Raw genomic sequence first — 18,273 nt, forward strand, 5'->3', positions numbered from 1 at the left:
GCGTCTAAGTCCGTAAGATGAATTTACAATCTGTCGATTTATTAAATGAGGGCGATGTGTCCTCTTGGTTTTTATCAACCAATGAAAGGGAGTTGTTAAAAATCCGCTTTTTACAATTGTTTATAATCGCGTTATTCTAAAACTATATACACTGTGTAATATAATAAACAATATTTTCATATCTTCATTGCGAACTGTAAACTTTAAGTTAATCGAAAATCGGAAATTCCTAATTTCTTCTAATTTCTAATATTATATTCACTCAACTAAAATTTCCGATTGCGCCTGATTTTATCAAACCATCAAATAAAATAGAACCAATCAAAAGGTTGAGACATAGGTTCAATTTACCTGCGGCACACTGGGCAGATTGTGAACTAACAGCCAGAATAATTTATGCGCGACCGCAGGAGCCGACAGAGCACGAGATAACAACAATTCTGAAACAAAAGTTTTCCGACGATATAATTTTTCACATTTTTTTTTCAAAACTATTTCCGCGCCACCGGAATCGTATTGAAAATTAAGCTTGAAAAGAAGGTCATTCAGCGGACCCTGGGCTCCGACACTCAATGTCTGCGGAAGGAACCAGGGAAACGCTCAGATCAGAGAGAGAGTGAGAGAGAAGGGCATACCAGCAAGTGGACTGCACTCGTAAGTCTCGAAACGCAGTCCCTGCACCAGTTGAGGTAAAACACAGCACAAGTCATCATCCGACAATGCACTTAGCAGATCCGCTGCGGCTTCGCGTACTTTGGCGTCCGGGAAACTGGAAGCGAGAACCTTTTTAGGATTTAATGTTCTATAATCGAAATAATTATGGTTCAAAAACCATAAATTAAAAATGTGTTACTACAAATAGTAGATTATACACGTAAGATAGTAAAGCGAAGCATTTTAGACGAGGTGAAGGTCGGCGAAAGCACCTCTCTTAGAGCTCAATGGTAGCGCCCCATTAGTTCGACGAGACAACGACGTCTTTTCCCAAATTATATGAGTATCCCACTAATATTATTAAGGCGAAAGTTTGTGAGTATGTTTGTTACTTATAAAAGTAGCTGATACTTTAACATATAAGCTATTTATCCCGAAAGTACGCGATTCCCATAGAATTTGGTAAAAAAGTCTGATAGTCAATGGCGATATCTAAATACAAGATGCCACTACTGTGCATAAAATTAAAAACGTAAGTATTCAAATTAATAATTACAACTAATGTTAGCTAGTAAAGTAAATAATATTCATATGCTCTTTTTTTGCGATGAAATGCTCACCAAGGAAGAAGGAGATGCATAGCGTTCCTCGGCGCGGGTTTCCGCCAGAGCTTCAACAACGCAAGCAGTTGCGACCGCTGTTCCCCGTACCACGCAGTGGCGGCTAGCAGGACCAGTGGTAGCGCCCCAGCCAGTTCCACGAGGTATTGACGCTTCTCCCACATTATCTAATGTAAAGAAAAATTTCAGATCAAAAGATCTTATTGTTTTATTTTTTCAATCCGAGCAGTCGAGTTTCATTTACGTTCCTTTTAAGTATAAGTTCCGTAAGTAGCGATTTTTTGCCGAAACGGAGTCGCCGGCAACGGCTAATAAAGAAATATGAGTATTTTGTTTTACACCTCGGTATTTTTAGTTCCACTTTAATACTTCGGGTTAATGTTTATTAAATTTATAACGCATTTATTTGTAATAATTTCACAGAAAGAAAGAATAAAATATAAATTTGGTACATACATGTAAATAACACTTAACATTTTGTAAGAAAAACAAAGTTTGCACATTATAGGATTTCGCTCAATGGATTATGCTTTTTTACTGTACTAAAAATAAGGTATTTTATGCTCATGACTAATTGAAATGTATATCGAAGACTACAGTTACCTCTCTGCACTCGGTGGGCATTCTGTTATAAGCTCCCTGTTCAATGAGATGCAACAGTTGAGATTGCGTGTGACCATCCAGGGAATCGAACTTGGGGAGGTCGTCTGATGACAACGTCTTCTCCTTGCCTTCGTCGCCACTCGTCCACTTCACACCGTTGTGGTCGTACAGGGGAATTTCTATAAAAACATTTAATTATATTTGCCATTTCAATATGTAGATAGAAGGGTTGTACTCGTTTTTCGGTTTCCATGTTTCATTCGCAAGTCCAGCGACGGCGAAAAAAATAAGACTAAAAATTTTAAAGATTCAGCTGTGATGCTATGACTGGTTGCCCACCTTAAGTCGACCCTCTTTAGGAACGCAATTGTCACCTATCAGCTACTAAGGCTATATCCCTTAGTCACCTCATAGTGGCGCGGAAGCGGTGGTGGTTCGCTAAAGGTTCGAATTGTACTCATGCCACAAGAGTTTGTATACAAATTTGACTGATACATAGTGATTATCATAAACCATCACTTGCTTCCGGTAAAGGAAAACATCGTGAGAAAACCTGCACACTGGTGGACAGTTTAAGTTCACTAGTCTGTATGCGATTACTTCCCACCAGACGCGTTAGGTGATACTCAGAGCGTTTCGACCGCTGCGGCCGCGCTGTTAATACGATCCATCAATTTTCTTGAGGAAAGAATCATTTCCAAAACCAATCATTCATAAAAGGTACAATTACCACAGTACAGATTAATTATATTAAAGTCAAATATTAAAATTAATTCTTGTCTGTGTTAAAATTTGAAAAAATGTAATGATAGCGGACTTAGCGGTCAAAACGTTCTGAGAAAGATCCCGAGTATACTTTATCTTGAAATTTTACTTGAAAATAAAGTGATTCCATGAAGTCCCAGAACGTTTGGGGAAACCCACCGGTAAGATATCCCCAGCAATCCAGCAATCTTAACAACATTATTATTATTATTTGCGAATGGTTTTTTCTTTCCATACAACACAAACTAGGACTAAAAATCGAGAGGCATTTGTCGGCTTCGTGGATCCTGACAATGCTGCCTTCAATAAAGTATAATGGTATAATTATATACATGAATATATAATATATCTATACTATTATTATAAAGAGGTAAGCGTTTGTGAGTTTGTATGATTGAGTTTCGGAGATTGGGTAATCTCCGAAACTCAATCATTACCGAACCGATTTCAAAAATTCTTTCACCATTAGAAAGGTACATTATTCAAGATTGCTATAGGCTATATTTTATATCAAAATTGTCACGGGAGCGAAGCAACACATTTTTAAGTTAATTACTAGATTAATAAGTATAACAGGTAGAAGTCAGTGAGTTACCAATATTGACGACTGGGTATGGCGCGGGCGGCTCGTGCGTCCTGTTGGGGGCGGGGCCGATGCGGCGATCGCAGCACGGCGGCCACAGCGGCAGCACGTAGTTGCCCGACGATAGCATTCTTAAATTATTGACCCATTAATTGTGTGGTTTATCAACTAAGTGAGTAAGTAGGGTCAGTTAGTAAGGCGTTCAGCTTGACCATAAACAGTAGAAATTAATTAAAGTGGAACTAAAAATTTTCCATACAAAATTTTACATCATAAATGTGACAGCTACGAAGAATCTGGCGTCCTCATTTTTTCTCTTCACATGTGTTTATGGTCAAGCTGTAGGGTTCAACGCTATGTTTCGGACACGTCCGTAAAAATTCAATAACGGTGTTGCGACCTGACACGTACGCGCCATATTATGGGAAAATACAGAAAATTAAGGATTTTTAAATTTTTTTGTCAATATAATTAGGTGCAGACGTGGTAGGTGTCCGAAAAGCGATGATTCAGTCTAATCTACTACTTTTACTTTCGCTTACAATTAGCGCATTTTTTGTCGTGTCAGCCATATTCTAAAATTGAGACAGGTTTAAAACACACCTTTATTTATACCGATGGTAATATGAAACATACGAATATCTGAACGGTTGCCTTGGTAAAAGATTTTTTTTTGAGATGACTAGTTACACAACTTGATCTTACCCGTCATAATCAAACAGTTGTATAGCCGTCCACCCAAGTTCTACTTGTTCATATTGGACGTCAACATTGTCCTCGTCCTGACTGTTTTGCTGACTATTCTCGTTGTTCTGATGCTGGCTGTCCAGGTCGCGTTGTGTGCGGCCGTACAGAGTGAGCACGAGGCGAGATTCGCGTGGCAAAGTGTTGACTGGCAGGTCTTCTAAGCTTAACCTATGGAATAAAAATATCACTTGTGAAAAAATATGCTGTTGCAGGCGTCCATAGACTTCGGTGACCACTTCCCATCTGGTGAGCCGCATGCCTGTTTGCATCAGATCATGCATATTAGAATAAATGTTATCCAAACTAAACGTGTATACAAAAATTTCAGCTCAATCAGTTGAAGATATCTGCCTCAAAATTTAGTTGCAAAATTCCACTCAAATAAACATAGTTTCACCCGTATATACATACATTGCACAAATAAAAGCTTGTAACAAAGATCACTCGTGAAACACAATCAATGTTTAGACAAAAAGGTACTTAATAAAGGGTTTATTTTCCCATGTCAGCGTGAAAAAACATCTCACCATGCGTCAAAGATAATTCTCGGATAGAAACCAGCACACTCTATTTTGGAAGGTTGGGTATATCTGGCCATCTTCAGCGCGCGCGTGCCGTGATATATTTGCGCGTGGAACTGATATTCGTCGTGCGCCCAGCACAGCGGCAAGCAGTGCACAGCTTCGATGCAAAATAGAGATGATTCTGGTATTGTGTGGGACGGTGCCGCATCTGAGGAGGGATTACACATTAAGAATTTGTTAAGTCCATGTACAATATAATGAATCTTATTACTTACGTAGTTAGGTTTATAATTATATATGACTTTATTAATATGAATACGACCGCAGGAAGAACGATCTCTGTTCTAGAATTCGTTTAATTTGAACACTACAAATCCCCAAAGGCATTTGACATGGCGCCATCTCGCGACAACTTAAGACATGAACACGAGCTAAACACTGTTGATTCAACAGCCAACATAGACTGATTTATGCCTATTTTTCTCAATATATTCCCAAAAATACTTTTTGGGTAGAAATTAGCAAAATGTATTTATTTTTTTAATCAATATATTCATGACAGATAAACCAATGCAATAAAATATATAAATCCATTTAAGACAACCAGTTATCGTTGATTTTTTACGACGTTTTTAATTGCAGAACTTACTGTCGGGATTTGAAGGTGTGCCCAGAAAGGAATCAGCTAAAGTGAAATCCAGCAGCTTAGTTCTAGAATACAAAGCTATCAATGCTCTGACGGCGTCGCGAACTCTTCCACAGTGTAAGGCGACTGTTTCTCTGCCGGTTGCTGCGCGAAGAGATACCGCGCAGTAGGCGCCTTGTTCCGTTTGGATTTCCGGCGTCACCACGTTGTTGTTGGCCTGGGGAAGAAACAGGTTAATGAAATCGATCTTTTTGTCCACCTAGAGCGAGACAGCGTGGTAAGTCACGTTCAATAATTGTCATTTGTTTAGTTAATTATGTTTTATATCTATATTCTTTTCATCTATGATAAATTTATTTGCACAAATGCAATGAGACACGATAAAAGAATGTCGCTTTGATTGTTTAATTATATTTAAGTAAAGCAAATTAGGTATTTTTTCGTTGGAAGTAAAACGCTCTACAACTGCCCTGCTTATACAAGCCCATATTTGACACATGAGAAAAAGTATCTGATTCGACTCGATGCCAACCACCCTATAGTGTCCCCTCACCTTCCCGGCGCATGCGCTAGCGAATGCGTTGAGCGCATGCGTGACGTGCAGAGTCTCGACGCCGCCCGCCAGCGCACAGATCGCCTTCACCGCCTGGAACACGGCGCTCGGGGAACACGTGCCCTCGCCCCCCACCACTCCTACGGCGCGAGATAGCTCGCCTTCTAGCGTTTCTGCAAGAGAAATGCTGGTTATCATCATATTTGTATTGTTTCAATACATTTTTATAGTACATTGTATGGTGTAGTGGATTTTTTCAACACGGTTTTACATTCATCTGCAAATTCTGGAACTGAGCTAGCGTTATGACTGAACTGTCGTCTTGGCTGTTTATATGGTATTTGAATACATAAAGCATTTACTTATGGATAGATATGTACGTTTTTAATTGTTCATAGTGAATACAGACTCTTTATTATTTTCTTCAAAAAGTAATGTATTTATTTATGTATTTAACTTTATAACAAGATGTAAATAAGGACGTAAAACTTTTTCTACCAGTGAACCGACAGATTGGTGTTGAGAAAGTTAAAAAGAGATATGTATGAATATAAAGATTCTTCAAACTAAATGACACAGGGCATTTTAGGCACAAGGCCCGAAATTCCCACAGAGTGGAGATAAGGTGCAACATTTGAATCAACTCACCCAACAAAATTGAGAGGTTATCGAAAGACAGCATAGGCGTAGTTCCTTGCGTCGGAATCAAGTCATCTAACGTCAAATGCTGAGCCCTCGCGTCATCCCTAGCGTTCCGTGCCAAGGTCCTGTCAGCCCCGTCGTGTAAACACAGCCTCACGTCCTTCTCCAGGCGTACGCATTCGCGCACGTACTCATACTCGCTTAGCGAACTCCCAGCTGTTAGGTACTCCTTCGCACCCCATACCTACAAAATGATTGTTGTTAATTTGAGTTTCTTCTGTCTCTTCTTCTCAGCAGTGGTCGTTCCGTAATGCCAGTACTTTGCAGCTTTTTGAGAATTACTATATATTTAAAAATTTAAAGTGAAAAAGTGCTCGTGAAGGTCAAATATAAAAGATAAATTTAAAAAATTATGAAACATGGAATTTTTCTTACCCGTAACATATAACCAGACATGTCCTCTCTTATATCCTCTTCTAGGGAACAAACTACCGTTAATATCACATGTTCTACAGTCGATTCCACTGAAAACAAAACATAACATATGAAAACGAGGCTAGATTTGAGTAGAGTCCGATATGCGATCTATGGTTGTGGTGCCGATAGACGATGAGTATTTACCGTCAGACGTGAAGGTGATGGGCTCGTCGTTGTGCCGATGGTGCACCAGCACCTTGATGCTGGTGTTGGGCGGGTAGCGGCCGCCCGTACGCGCCGCCACCACGTGCCCGGGATTGGATGATTCAGTGTGCACGAACTTTTCTGTAAAACATCCGTTACATCACTAAATGTATTGACGGGACTTGGCACTAATGTGTTCAAAGCGCGAAAGTTTAAAAAAGACTTGAAGGAGAGATTAAGTACTAAGTTGACGAACGCTTAATAAATATTGATAACTTATGAAGCTGTGGGGTGATGGTACAGTGGTCCGCGCCCGCCTTGATTCGAAACCTAGTCGTGACGCATAAGTTTGTATCTGACTCATTTACAGTAGTTTTTATAGATCACTACTTGCTTCCGGTGAAGGAAAACATGGCGAGGAAACCTGCTCACTGGTTGATTATTTAGTTTACTAGTACTAGTGTGTATACAACTACTTGCCACTAGATAGCGATAGATGGTTGGAAAGTCATATCAGGTGGCTTTAGACGACCTGACTAAACACAAGTGTTAGCAATAAGTGTTAGCACTTGATAAGACAGAAAGAATACATAGCTTATTTAAACGTTGAATTAACACACATTTTGTAGGTATGGGGTGCGAAAGAGTACCTAACAGCTGGCAGTTCGCTAAGCGAGTATGAGTATGAATTAACACATAATGTGGTTGACATGAAATTGGACATGAGATTGGAATGAATTGGACACAAAAAATAACAATGGCAATTGACGACAAAAAACTAAATGTACAGTCGGTAGCAGACAAACGATTATATTTATCTCTACAAATTGAAATAAAACCATACTCACTTCGAACATCAAGCACCATGTTCAAAAATGCTTTGTGCTCACTGTCGTAGGATCTTGTCCTAGATTTTGTTATGCAGTCATAAAGTTTATTCTGAAATAAAAATAAATAAATATTAATTTTGGTTAAAAGTAAAAAAATTGTATGTATACTAATTTATAGACGCATCAGGAATTTCAATCATGTCATTATAAAAAAATATGGTTTCTCGGAAAATTTTGTATTTTCCTATACAACAAAAGTCTAGTGAAAACTTAATTAATCATCATAAAAAGCTAAATAAAATGTACACTAAGACAGATCAACTAACCGTAGTTGGTCTTTTAGGAACAGCGGGCATCGTCGGTATCGACTTAGGCGGAGGTGACGGCAACATTGTCTTCTCTTTCTTACTAACGGTCGCGTATACAGACTCGCGCATCTCTGTCTCACCGTACAAGAAGTCCAGAGGGTCGTACTCCTCATACACACTGCCTGAACACTCGCTCGTGCCTGCATATTCTATGGAATAAATACCACATTATCAAGAAAAAAAGCAATAGATTATTATACTCCATGCTATACTACTATTATATGCCATGTTACAAAATGTTATATTTATATAACATCTTCATAAAAATATTGGCCTCTCATGTGTCTCTTTTCTTAAACAAAAAGTGTGACAAAGACTACTAGTTTTATGTAACATTCAACGTGCTGACCATAGCGATAAAAAAATGTCGTTTTTCGTGTTGTTGTCTTTAAAAACAAATCAGAACAAAGTGTAACAATAACTACAGATGTTATATGTATAAAGGTGCATTGTGTGGAACTAATATTCTGTAAAATCATTGAATTCTTTTTATTTACATATGTCATTAATTTGTCATTTAATAATGAAAAGTCGATTATATCGTCAAAGTAAAACCACATACTTAGTCAAAACTGAACAATAATTTTCCTTGACACGATAAGTATAGGAATAAACAATAGTTAAACACACATAATAACAACAACCCACACATAAATGATAAAACATTCGATTGTAAATGTCGAATTAACCCATGATATGGTTATTGACATGAAAAATAACTCAAAAACACAATGAAATCAGTAAAAATCAAATAGACCACACAATTATGACATAATGATAAAATAATAGATGAATATAACATTAGGAAAAAGTATCACAAAGTGTAATCTAAAAACAAAAAAACATACATAAAAATGGATGATAATAATATTCCATACCACGCACATATTTCAGTAGGTAAAATATTTCAGTTTGTTTTTTTGAAGACATCAAAAACAAAACTATAAATGAAAGGTGCACTGCAAATATAATTTTATCGATATAAGTTATCTAAATAGTATTTAGCTGGAATATTTTAATTTTTTTTTTTAAACCCTTCACTTTGTCAAAATTTTGAATGGGGTTTAATTTTTTTATTATTTTAGCTAAGAATTATTTTCAGAGTTCGCATCCGCGTCCGAATTTTAGTTTAAATTTATATTACGAGTTTTGAGCGTTAGGCAATGTCATGGATAATAGAATACATGCCAATTTTATTTGTATTCATATTTTTAAATTAATAACTGGTTTCAAACGTTATTGCCAATATAGAAGAAATATTTTTCAGATTTCTCTGACGTTCAGTCAACAGCACATCCAGCTATCCAAAATCGTTAGCCGTTGCATAGTTATATGCAAGGAGTTTGAAATTGATGTGATAAACGCCCGTGAAAGTGCAATTTTTGGATAGATGTATGACTATGACTTAATTTGAAATGCGGTTGTTGATGACAAATTCGTCAACAGACCAATGAACACAAAGACAGATAAAACTAAAGACGACGGGCTGGCGGAACCAAATGGTAGTCTATAGTTTTCTCTGTCTATCAATGAACATGACCCGAATGAGACAAGCCACTCACCAGCGATGTTTTGCTCAGTTAGTAGAGGGTCAAACGCCTCAAGCACACTGACTCTTACGCTACCTGCGCCGTTGGTGTTCTTGCCAAAGTCTATCAGATTCGTCGACTTGGGCAGGCCTGCCAGCGTGTCCGCGGCTTCGTTTGACTGCAAACAAATTAACACTTGAAAATATATTGTAGATTATATACATTTTGGAATAAAATAGTCTAGTTTGGCTAAAAATAAAATAAAGTTTTATTATGCACTGAAAGTTAACCCAACCCACTACATCACTACCACAGGAGGATCAGGTTTATTTGCCCCACACTGCACCTGAGTCTCCAAAAAGTACTAGCTATATATAATAGGAAGAACTCAATTGTTTTTAGCAAAACTATTTTTGGAATTATTTTTATCAAATTTTAGCTGCGTATAATATAAGACATTTTTTTGTGATTTATGTAGAATGGAACAGTGGCCATTCAAATGACCTATAACAATTTCTAAACAAAAAAACAACTTACATCCGCAGATTTCCACGACGAATTACTCTCAACGCTGTCTCTAGAAGGTTCGTTCTTCAACGCTGGTGGTATATTAACTGGCGTGTTTATAGGTCGATTAGTAGTGACAGTGGGTAATGTTGGGTAGTGATTCTGTTCAGGCAACGGCGGGTAGAGATTCGGCCTGATCGGTCTTGTGACCATGTTTGTTGTGTTGTAGCTGTATGTTGGGGTTTGGGGGGTGGAAGGGGGGTATCCTACATATGGTGCTGGGGCAGCCATTCGCGTTTGACTATAAGGACTATAACCAGGCGCATAGATTACTGGGTTTGCAGGGGGGTATGGTGACTGCGGTTCGATAGCCATAGGTGGGTGGTAATAGGAATAGTTCGGCATGGTAGACGGCATAGGCATGCCGTAGGGAGTAGTAGGGTATGGTGCCATAGGGTAATGTGGTGGTGGAAAGTTGTACCCATATGGGTACTGGTACCCCGGCCTTTGGTTGTAGTTTTGATTGTTCATTATGACGGGCGATTGGTCTGGCGAGTTCAAAGTGATGTCCTCGGTTTGTTGGCTCAATCTGTAAAATGACACATTTATTTTTCTCGAACAATGAATGAATTGTTCATTAATATTGTTTAGTCACTAAAACATCGTGTTTATTGGCATTGTCGTACAAATTGTTATCAAAGTGAGGCGTTTTTATCAAACAATACTATTATCTATCTCTTATCACGAATATTACACAAAAATTTGTTGGATTTCTCAAAGAAAAGAGCATTTCAAATATAATAATTATGACGATATTACAACACCTTCTGGTTAACCAGTTATTGTTTCCGAAAGAGTGCATAAAATATTATAAAATTGAAATTTTTAATAAATAATTCCATCATAAATCATAAATAAGTCTGGGATATCACTATGTTATGAGAATTCCCAGTATAAGCAAACTTCTAATGCTAAAACCATTATCCCTCAGCTAACCAGGATAAATTTGTGCGGCGCAAAAAAGTAACACAATTTAATAGTATCTTGAGCACTTACTTGCCAATCTGTTCGATGTACTCCTTGAGCGACGCGTGCGCATCCTTCGGCGCGGACTTGCTGGTCGGGCTGGAGAATGATATTAAGTCGCTGCTCTCGTCCCGAGTTGGACTCACACCGGTTGACCTAAGTATTTCAAAATTATAAAATTTTAATATAATTAAAACATAAAAATCAATAAAACATAATTTCTTTAACTGTTCATGACTTCATAGTGTGAGGGCTGCCTAATAAATAAAAATGATTGTGAAAATTTGTAGAATCCCTGATATATAGAGATATAGTATCATTTATAGAAATAGCAAGATGGGTTCCTACTTAATTCTAAATTAGACCCTGTAGAATTGAAAGAATATAATATTATTTACTTATGTAAATTACATCATGTTTGTCAATGGAAATATAATACCTCCTACTCCTGTTCTCTGCTCTCTGATGAGCATAGTAATGGTATTTATGAACAGACTATAGTTTGTAATCGCTTAAAAAAAATGTAATTGATATTTTTATACTATTTATAATCATACAATAATTTCTGTGTAAGTATGGAAAATTTTACCTGGGGTTCTCCGAAGTGGAAGTTCTTCCTCGTGGGGGCTTCCTCGGCGGCGGCGGGAGCGCTGGCGGCGGCCCGTCAGTCTCGTCGCGTCGCCGGACACTGCCAGAGCCCCGCCCATTATCTACAGTTATTGATTTGATAACTTGATTGTCACCTTAATAAGATAATACCGATAAACGCTCACTTTTATTTACTAATAAAAACAATGGTAACAACCTGATAGCAGCTTTAATTTTATAATTCCATATTATAAATATAACTTTAACCATTTCATTTTATTCACTTTTTAGAGAAGGAGGGGTTAATTTATAACAATATCTAATTTTTTATTTGAAAGAGAATTTAATTGAGAGTGTTAGTGTTAATCAAACAACAAATCTTAGTGTTAGCTAAGTTTGGAAAATGTATGTTCAGTTGTTTGGATACTGTCAATATTTTTCTAGCACATGAAAGGATCTAAGGAACTTCAGAGTTGAAAGTTTTAATTTTTTTTATTTGGACATACTTTTTCATGACATTACAAATTCCATACATTATATTCTATGCTTTATTAACATGTTATAACAACATAAATATTCCAATTTTGTGTAATCAGTGCTCTATTTCGCGAGCTCAGGGTAATAACCTCACTTCCTGCTGGCTGAACATCAATATAAACAATTTGCTGAATTGATGCATCTTAATATCTGTTGGGACTCTTTCAATTGGCTTCATTGCTCTGATTGAATGGTTAACCATGCAGTAATGCATCTAATCCAAACAAAACAATCTTAGAAGTTGGTAAATATAATCAACAGCACATTAATCTATTTAAATTCATTGCAAATTCGCCCGTATTACAGTCACACAAATTTCCACATAGAATAACTAATATGCGGTTGCCAAAGAATAATTGAACTAGTATAACCTTTAACTAAGGAAATATTCTTGCAAAACTTTTATTTTCCAAACAATTGCCTCTACTCTAATAAGATATCCACATGTATAATGTGAATATAATTTTTTTTGGTATAATTTTGATAGTACTAACTCATATATATTTTTTTGTATTAACATTTTTAGGACTTCAATAAAATCTGATATCAGTATTAGCAAAAACACACTCAATATAAATTAATGAATTAACATTTTAATAATTTACATCATCAAGTATATTTAGACAAAATGGTAAATTTAAAGCTGGTGCATATTAAATGTGTATGCAGCACTCGGCAGGACAGATCGTAAGGAATTGTATGTAATGTATACATGTACACACACAATTCCATTTTACCTGTCTAATACAGATATCAGAACCAATAGACCAACATTTAAAAGTGATAAAAGATGCCGACAAAATATTTACATAGTAAACACCACTTATTATAGGTAAGTTAACATAAAAGCTACTATATTTAATTACATATATTTGTTTAATATAGATTAGAGGCCTGGAATAAAATAGAAACAACTAAATTGTTTTTTCTTCTGAGTCAGGTTGGTTCCAGAAAAAACAATTTTATAGGCAGTCATGTTATTTTAAATTTTAAGTCATCTAGGTAAAATATTACTATTATTAAAATATTACTTAGTTATTTTTCCCAATTTCCAATCCAAATATGAAATGGTACTTATGCACATAAATCATCTCAAGGCATTATCGTACGTGTTGTGTTAAAAGCACCTGTAATCCTTTTACAAACAAGACAACGCAACGCATACCTGAGCTCGATAGCTGCTTCTGTCTACGAAATTGTTCCAAAGCAAGACTTTCTAAACTCAGAGCCTGCGCCTTTTCTAAGTCCGCCTGGTATTGCAGATCGTAGTCCGACATTATCGGTTGCTTCTATATACTACAACAGTCACAAGACGAACGTGGGAATTAAAACAAATGCACTGTTTTATAACGCACAATAACACTCCACAAAAACTCTGGCATTTCCACAAAGAACACCGGGAAGCCACCACATGATATTTAGGATGAAATCTTACCAACGGAAACTTCCGATAATGTTTATTGTGATAATATATCACGACATTGTCAGATAATTGACAAAACAGAGAATAGCTTCAAAATATTTTATGAATTTTGTGGGTCAGAGTCAGGCAGACAGATCACTCTCATTATCAAGTAATGAGACTAATTTAAAAATCTCTGTAGTCATTCAAATTCATTTGACACTTGAATGATTTTGTTCACTTTAGAACGTAGAAAGACAAGGATAAAATATTCTGTCATATACTGAGTGGCATTTTAAATTTAGTCGGACTTTAATGGTGACGTATCCTTGCTCAGTGTGTACAGAGGTGAAAATTATATCGATATCGATAGTGTTTTAAAATTACGCTTTAGCTTGAGCCGTAGCCTACTTCTGTTATTTTTTCCATGATATTTTCTTTAAATATCTATAACAATTTGATAAAATCAGTAGTGAGTGCATGTTATGTTTCATTTTATAACGATATCTACCTATATATTCTATAATTTTTATTCTTTAATGACAACTTTCGATCGTTATTCTGACTGACACTGATACGCATGACGTAAGATATCGATGTTTTCAATCGATATTCTGAACTGCAGCACTGCGCCGGATATTATAAAATAATATATTTCTGACATAGTGGCCATATCCTGCGCCTTTTGAGTTTCCGGTCTTTTGTTTTAGTAGGTAGTTGGCCTTTTTTTTGAAATGAAAATGCCGATTCGCTTTCCCTGCCGCGGGTACAGCGAGCTATTCCACTATTCCCTACCAGCTGTCCTCCTAAATGGGGACAAAATGCAATTATTTTTCCACTCGCCTGGGTATGTAATGTAGGGCTCAAAATCACCTCCCGTGTTCTCCATCTGAGGAACAATTTCCTTTTTGCACTATACAAAAGTGCAAAATACTGACAGGGAACGATATAAATAAATATATATATTAGGACAAATCACACAGATTGAGCTAGTCCCAAAGTTCGAGACTTGTGTTATGGGATACAACTCAACGATACTATATTTTATAACAAACACATATATAGATAAACATCCAAGACCCGGGCCAATCAGAAAAAGATCATTTTCCATCATGACCCGACCGGGGATCGAACCCGGGACCTCTCGGTTCAGTGGCAAGAACTTTACCACTGCGCCACTGCGGCTGAAACTATTTTTTGTTACTTAGTACACCCACTACACCTAAGTATTGTTTGTTGTATAGGTACTTAGGTACTATACCTAGGTACTTTAAATAAAACGTTAAAACGACTGATCAGAAAACTTTAATCTATAACATCTATTTTTAGGGGAGAAACGTGATCTAGAGAAGTTTTATTTTTTTTCTTATTCTTAGGATGGCTTTTCTTATTGACGAGTTTTCGGGGTGTGGTAGTAATATCAGCGTTTTTCAGCGAAGACACAAGCTTTAAGGGTTTCATCGTCATCGACGGCGCTACTGACCCCATTTTCGGTCGTATGTACGGTCTTTTGATAATTATAGACTTGAATTTTGACGGCGATGAATTCCTTGTAGGCTTATTCTTGGGACTCAAGCCATAGCGCTCCTTCCCGTCGGATACTATTACTTTTGCCTGCGCACTTGATGCGTCTTTATTTGGTAAACTTTTAGTTTTTTTTATTTTCTTTCTGCTCTTTAACTTCTTTTTCTTTGGATGCGTTTCGGGCTTTTTTACAGGCGCGACGTGACCTTCCGTTGTGATCTATAATATTAAGAATATCGTTTAGTTCAATTTGAGAAATTCATATAATAATTTTATTTCAAAATACTCATAGGCCTGGCTACATAAATTCCTACATAGTATAAAATATAGCCGCAACTGATTATGAATGTATCTTATTTATACAAGGTTTAAACATACAAAAAGTCTATTAGGTATACCGTGCTAAGCCGAGTCGACTCTCTAATGCTAAAAGTATCAACGCAACTCTACCAAACTAATTAGCAGGTACCTACCTATAAGTTCCAAGCGAATTGAAAAAATACAGTTCTATCTACGAGTGATCTGGCCCCCATCGCGAACAGATATATTTGGTAAAAACTGAACCCTAAATCAACGTTGTCATTGTAAAATTTTCAATGAACTTGCTAAAACGGTATAAAATGCGTTCAATTGCAGCTAAGTTATTGAGCGCGATTGGGGTAGAATATGGGCAGAAATTAAAAGTAATAAAAGTTGTAATTTCATTATCTAACTAGGTTGTGAGAAAGTACGTGCCAATGTAGGTCTAACATGGTTGTAAAAGATGTCGTCTGCATCTTGCTTATCACAGAACTCCAGGATCTTCTTGCAGACTGCCCGTAGATTCTTGATTCTTTGCTTTTTCTTTTTCCCTGCTGATCTGTCAACTTCGCTTAGTCGGAGGGTCCTTGAAATAGAAACCTGGGCTCAAAATAATAGACAAATCCATACTTCCATACATAATACTATAAATGCGAAAGTCTGTTTTTCACAACTATACCCAGTGAACCAATTCTGCTGAAATTTGGTATACATTTAATGTACGCATTACATATGCACCCCGTAGATTAAAGTACCGCGTAAAGTAGATTCAGGAAAATAGTATAATTACTCACTTGATAACTTTTGGTTTGTTCAAGATATCACCATCCTTTTCATCCATGTGCATGGCAGTGTCCCATATATCTTTGAACAGTTGACGCCGTTCGACGTAACTCTCCTCAACTGTCATCAACTGGCCTTGATCCATCGTGCCTTTTTTAACAATCCTTATTAAGGACACCCCATGTACACACTATTTTATTTATTGATACATTTTTTGGAGTTCCAAAATATCGTTAAGTACTGTGGAAAACTTGGAATTTTGATTGAAATTTAAAATTTACTGAAAATTTTGGAAAACTTGGACTATTGGATTGACATGGCTGTCATGTATTTGTCAAAAGAAAATTTTAGAAAAGCATTTATTTTTGTAAGCAAAAGTAGAGCATAGCCTTTTTTAAATCTGTGTCTGTTGAGGTTTGTGATTAGATTATGGAAAAAGGTGTTTTAGTGAGATTCATTGTATTTTCGTTTATATATTTTTTTTGTTGATCTATATATTTTCCAATGGTATTTTCGTAAGCTTGCATTTAATTTAAAAAAAGTCAATCGTATTAATAAAAATACCACAGTCAAAAACTTAATATTGGAAATTAAATAGTTATAATCAGACTTTGGACATGGACTTCCAGTCAGCCGGCAGGAAGAGACATAGTTACAAACAAAAAGTGGTTATTTAAGTATTCTATTTTGAATTAATAACTTAAAAATATATAATTGTAACCTACAGTGAGAGCGCAACAAGTAGACGAAATGACAACTTGCGCTCTGTAGTTTACATCGTTCAGTAAGCGTTCCGCCCTCGAAGAAAAAGCTCGCGGCGTCATGTGACTTCGGAGTTTCCGCCCTACGCGGCTCACACACGATGCACGATGCCCGACAAATATAACCCGAATTCTCTATGGATCGCCCTCAGCGAGTGCAGTGATGGAGACTTGTTTAATGTATACCCTAGACTTCTGTCAGAACTTCTCCGCCAAGAAGATGCGGAGAGGGTCCCTGGGGATACGAGTGAAGCTGAGAAGTTGGTGCTGCCAAGTGATAGGGAATGGAGGCTATCAAAGTACTTCATGCTTATCAAGATGCAGAAGAATCTGCAAGCACAGATGTAAGTGTATTGCGAATGCGACTGGACTATCGGTTGAGCATTTTCTTTTTTGATAAATAATTTGCCTATTGGCCAGCATTTTTTGGTAATACGTTAGGTGTATGTATTTGCTGTGAAAATACAAAATCTTAGACTGTCTCCCGAGACCACGATAATTATTTCAGAAACTTTGTTGTTGTTAGCCCTGAATTAATCTCTTCACGCCATTTTTGAAGTTTTAACTCCATGTTGTGGTCTCTAGGAAAAAACTCATAGCAGAATTGCACATATATTCGCAAGTTCGATCAAGTTAAAAATAGCATATATATACATACATACGTTTAGAATTTTCACCGTTCACGCAACACATGTAGGTGACCATGACCCGCAGTGCCTGCTTCACAATGATAGCCGTGCATGTACTTATAGGTGTACGTGTCCGATACTAATGACTAACTTTTTATTACTTGCGGCCCGCCCCGGCTTCGCTCGGGTCAAAAATGTTATTTGCCTTAATAAATTGTACACATAACAAAACCTTCCTCAGGAATCAGACAGACACGACAAGGGTATTAAATAATATGTAAGGATTTATACTTAACTAGTTCAATCCGATAATTGTTTATGGAAAATATTCGTAAGTAATATTCTTCTAAAACTAGTGATAATCTTGCAGCAGTATATAATAAAATTTATTGCTTCCGCGGCATATGCATGTATGTACATAATGTAAAATTTCCGGGTTTTTTCTTACTTGCACTTATCCAACCCGAAACGTGAAACAATGACAAAAAAGTTTTAATAATATAATAATAATAATTAATTAATTCATGGAAA

At 36.6% G+C, this 18,273-nt stretch overlaps 2 protein-coding genes across 5 annotated transcripts in view; both read right to left on the reverse strand.

Moving 5' to 3' along the window:
• The window catches only part of Pi3K68D (Phosphatidylinositol 3-kinase 68D), a 33,576-nt gene extending 19,646 nt beyond the window's left edge, over positions 1-13,930 (reverse strand). The window contains exons 1-20 of one of the 3 annotated variants that reach the window (XM_053743751.1): positions 13,779-13,930; positions 13,509-13,639; positions 11,808-11,928; positions 11,249-11,374; positions 10,223-10,781; positions 9,782-9,863; positions 8,115-8,305; positions 7,807-7,897; positions 6,959-7,099; positions 6,773-6,861; positions 6,344-6,581; positions 5,696-5,868; positions 5,146-5,359; positions 4,500-4,704; positions 3,931-4,140; positions 3,238-3,356; positions 1,878-2,056; positions 1,275-1,441; positions 636-769; positions 352-440 (exon numbers count right to left, since the gene is read on the reverse strand). In XM_053743751.1, coding sequence (XP_053599726.1) covers positions 352-440; positions 636-769; positions 1,275-1,441; positions 1,878-2,056; positions 3,238-3,356; positions 3,931-4,140; positions 4,500-4,704; positions 5,146-5,359; positions 5,696-5,868; positions 6,344-6,581; positions 6,773-6,861; positions 6,959-7,099; positions 7,807-7,897; positions 8,115-8,305; positions 9,782-9,863; positions 10,223-10,781; positions 11,249-11,374; positions 11,808-11,928; positions 13,509-13,620 — 3,240 coding nt within the window. In that variant the 5' untranslated portion in view covers positions 13,621-13,639; positions 13,779-13,930. The other 2 variants (XM_053743749.2, XM_053743750.2) reach the window with 2 other exon arrangements.
• A 1,105-nt stretch (positions 13,931-15,035) lies between these two features.
• Positions 15,036-16,700, reverse strand: LOC128669297 (uncharacterized). 2 transcript variants are annotated; one of them, XM_053744038.1, is made up of 3 exons: positions 16,364-16,700; positions 16,020-16,155; positions 15,036-15,488 (listed from the first exon to the last, which is right to left on the reverse strand). In XM_053744038.1, the coding sequence occupies exons 1-3, from the start codon at positions 16,495-16,497 to the stop codon at positions 15,051-15,053; spliced, it is 708 nt and encodes a 235-aa protein (XP_053600013.1). In that variant the 5' UTR covers positions 16,498-16,700; the 3' UTR covers positions 15,036-15,050. The 2 variants fall into 2 exon arrangements, with proteins under 2 accessions (XP_053600013.1, XP_053600012.1); XM_053744037.1 differs by having other exon boundaries at positions 16,005-16,155.
• Between the last annotated feature and the right edge of the window lie 1,573 nt (positions 16,701-18,273).

The sequence above is a fragment of the Plodia interpunctella genome, chromosome 4, assembly GCF_027563975.2.
Source record: "Plodia interpunctella isolate USDA-ARS_2022_Savannah chromosome 4, ilPloInte3.2, whole genome shotgun sequence".
Taxonomy (NCBI): Eukaryota; Metazoa; Arthropoda; class Insecta; order Lepidoptera; family Pyralidae; genus Plodia; species Plodia interpunctella.

Bases quoted from the DNA above. Each gene is read 5' to 3' on its own strand.
- LOC128669297 (XM_053744037.1), bottom strand. From the start codon at position 16,497: ATGGATCAAGGCCAGTTGATGACAGTTGAGGAGAGTTACGTCGAACGG. The intron at 16,156-16,363 runs GTGAGTAATTAT...TTCTATTTCAAG, and splicing joins AACAAACCAAAAGTTATCAA to GACCCTCCGACTAAGCGAAG. The intron at 15,489-16,004 runs GCACGTACTTTC...TTAATATTATAG, and splicing joins ACCATGTTAGACCTACATTG to ATCACAACGGAAGGTCACGT.